This window comes from Crocodylus porosus, unplaced genomic scaffold (genome assembly GCF_001723895.1).
Source record: "Crocodylus porosus isolate Cpor-Errol unplaced genomic scaffold, CroPor_comp1, whole genome shotgun sequence".
NCBI classification, from domain to species: Eukaryota; Metazoa; Chordata; order Crocodylia; family Crocodylidae; genus Crocodylus; species Crocodylus porosus.
The window spans coordinates 52,175,318-52,177,079 of NW_017728949.1; the positions used below are offsets into that span (position 1 = coordinate 52,175,318).

Here is a 1,762-nt window from a genome sequence, read left to right on the forward strand (position 1 = left end):
CCTCCTCAGCCCATAGCCCGAGACTGGGAGGATCGATGAAAACACCACCTGAGCTCCCAGACCCCTAAGCCCCACTCCCAAATCCCTGTAGCGCCTCATGACCTGGCTGGGGGTGCTCCGAGCTGTGTCACTGGTGCCCACGTGAATAAGGAGCATGGGATAGTGGTCTGTGGGCTGGAGGAGCTCTGGGATCCTCTCCTCAATGTCTCGGATGCGGGCCCCCAGGAAGCAGCAGACTTCCCGGGCTAAGGGGTCGGGGCGGCAGATTGCCCTCAGTCCCCTGCAGGATGGAGTCTCCCACAACAAACACCTTTCATTTTGTCTTGGGGAGAGCAGGGGCGGTAGCTGTGGTTGTAGGGTGTAGTTAGGTTCCATTTATGCCTCTGTACCCTGGAAAGTATTAAAATATCAAGGTGTAGCTACTTGCGTCAGTCTAAACTCAAGTAGAAGGGTAGATTTGCAACACACAGATGAACCAAAGCAGATATACAGGATATGACAGACATACTATATACAGTATATGATATACATACAGTATTAGAGTACCTTCAGCACAGCTCTTCAAGAAGACACAATTCTGTCAGGTGCTGTGACCAGAGCACACGTCCACTACAAATATTTAAAATCAACTACCGCAATATCTTGCTTTCCTCATAGCAGCCAGAGGCAGGTTTTCGGTTTTTTTGGTTTTGTTTTTTTTAAAATCAATGCTGCTTTAAAGTGATTTTGCATCAGAAGGAAGACTAGAAAACAGAATAAGAAGCTCCACCAGCCTCTCGTATATGATGAAAAGCACAGTAGGGATTGCAGTGGATGGTTCAAAGCACTTAACTCCAAACTTGTATGTTTTGTCCTCTACAAAACATCACTTCTGAGCCTAAATATTTAGCTCAGCAACTGACTGACAGCCACAGCAGCAAATCCCATCTGAATGTGATATTCTAACATATGGAAGATGTGAAAGTTGCTATAATTAACACCGTGCTTGCTAACAGTTCTGCCAAAGACAAGCAAGGTGGGGGTCTCACCCTTTTAAATGCTTGGAAAATGCCAGCTCTTATTTCTCACTGTTTTTGACTACAGAAAGAAAGCAGAGCGGTTCTGTGGCTGCAAAGAAAGCCCGCAGCAGGTCAGAGTAGCTGTAAGCCTATGAATTCCTGTTTGAAATCTCCAGGTTCATCTCGAGAATCAGGATCACACACCTAACAGTGCTAATGCTGCGCAGCCCGAAAGGATCTCCAGGAGCTGCAGCACCTGGCTCTGAATCACTGCTTTAGAGACAAACTGATCCAAAAAGGCAGCAGCTCTCATATGCAGTGGCCGATCGATGCCTTTGATGATGCCCTGTTGCGTCCGACGCTGGTTCATCTCTGCAACCTCCTGCCGCTCATCTCTAAATACACACGGGGGTGGGGGGGGGTTGCCTTTGGGACCACGGCTTCTACCTAGCATCTCTTGAGCATGTTAACAACCTGTTAAAGGAGCAGGTCGGCAGCCGCAGTGCCCCCTGCTCTGCCTAGGGCAGGGCTGGCTGCGAGGCCTGGTGCGGCGACGAGTTTTGTAGACAGTTGAGGCAATGGTTTGTCTGGGCTGGTTTGCACAGGGCTGGTCCTGCTTCAGGCAGGGGGCTGGACTCAACCACCACCCCAAACACCATGGACAGCCCCCCTCCCCTCAAAACTATGACACAGCCCCCAACCCAAAACTAAGGGACCGCCCCCCCCCAAACGCCATGAACAGCCTGTCCTCGCCACAAAAATCT

General features: G+C 50.0%; 1 protein-coding gene across 1 annotated transcript in view; it reads right to left on the reverse strand.

The window, feature by feature from the left end:
• CNOT9 (CCR4-NOT transcription complex subunit 9) overlaps nucleotides 1–1,368 on the reverse strand; it is a 20,601-nt gene extending 19,233 nt beyond the window's left edge. Inside the window, exon 1 of the mRNA XM_019553551.1 lies at nucleotides 1,255–1,368. Coding sequence (XP_019409096.1) covers nucleotides 1,255–1,368 — 114 coding nt within the window. The remainder of the gene's footprint in view (nucleotides 1–1,254) is intronic.
• Between the last annotated feature and the right edge of the window lie 394 nt (nucleotides 1,369–1,762).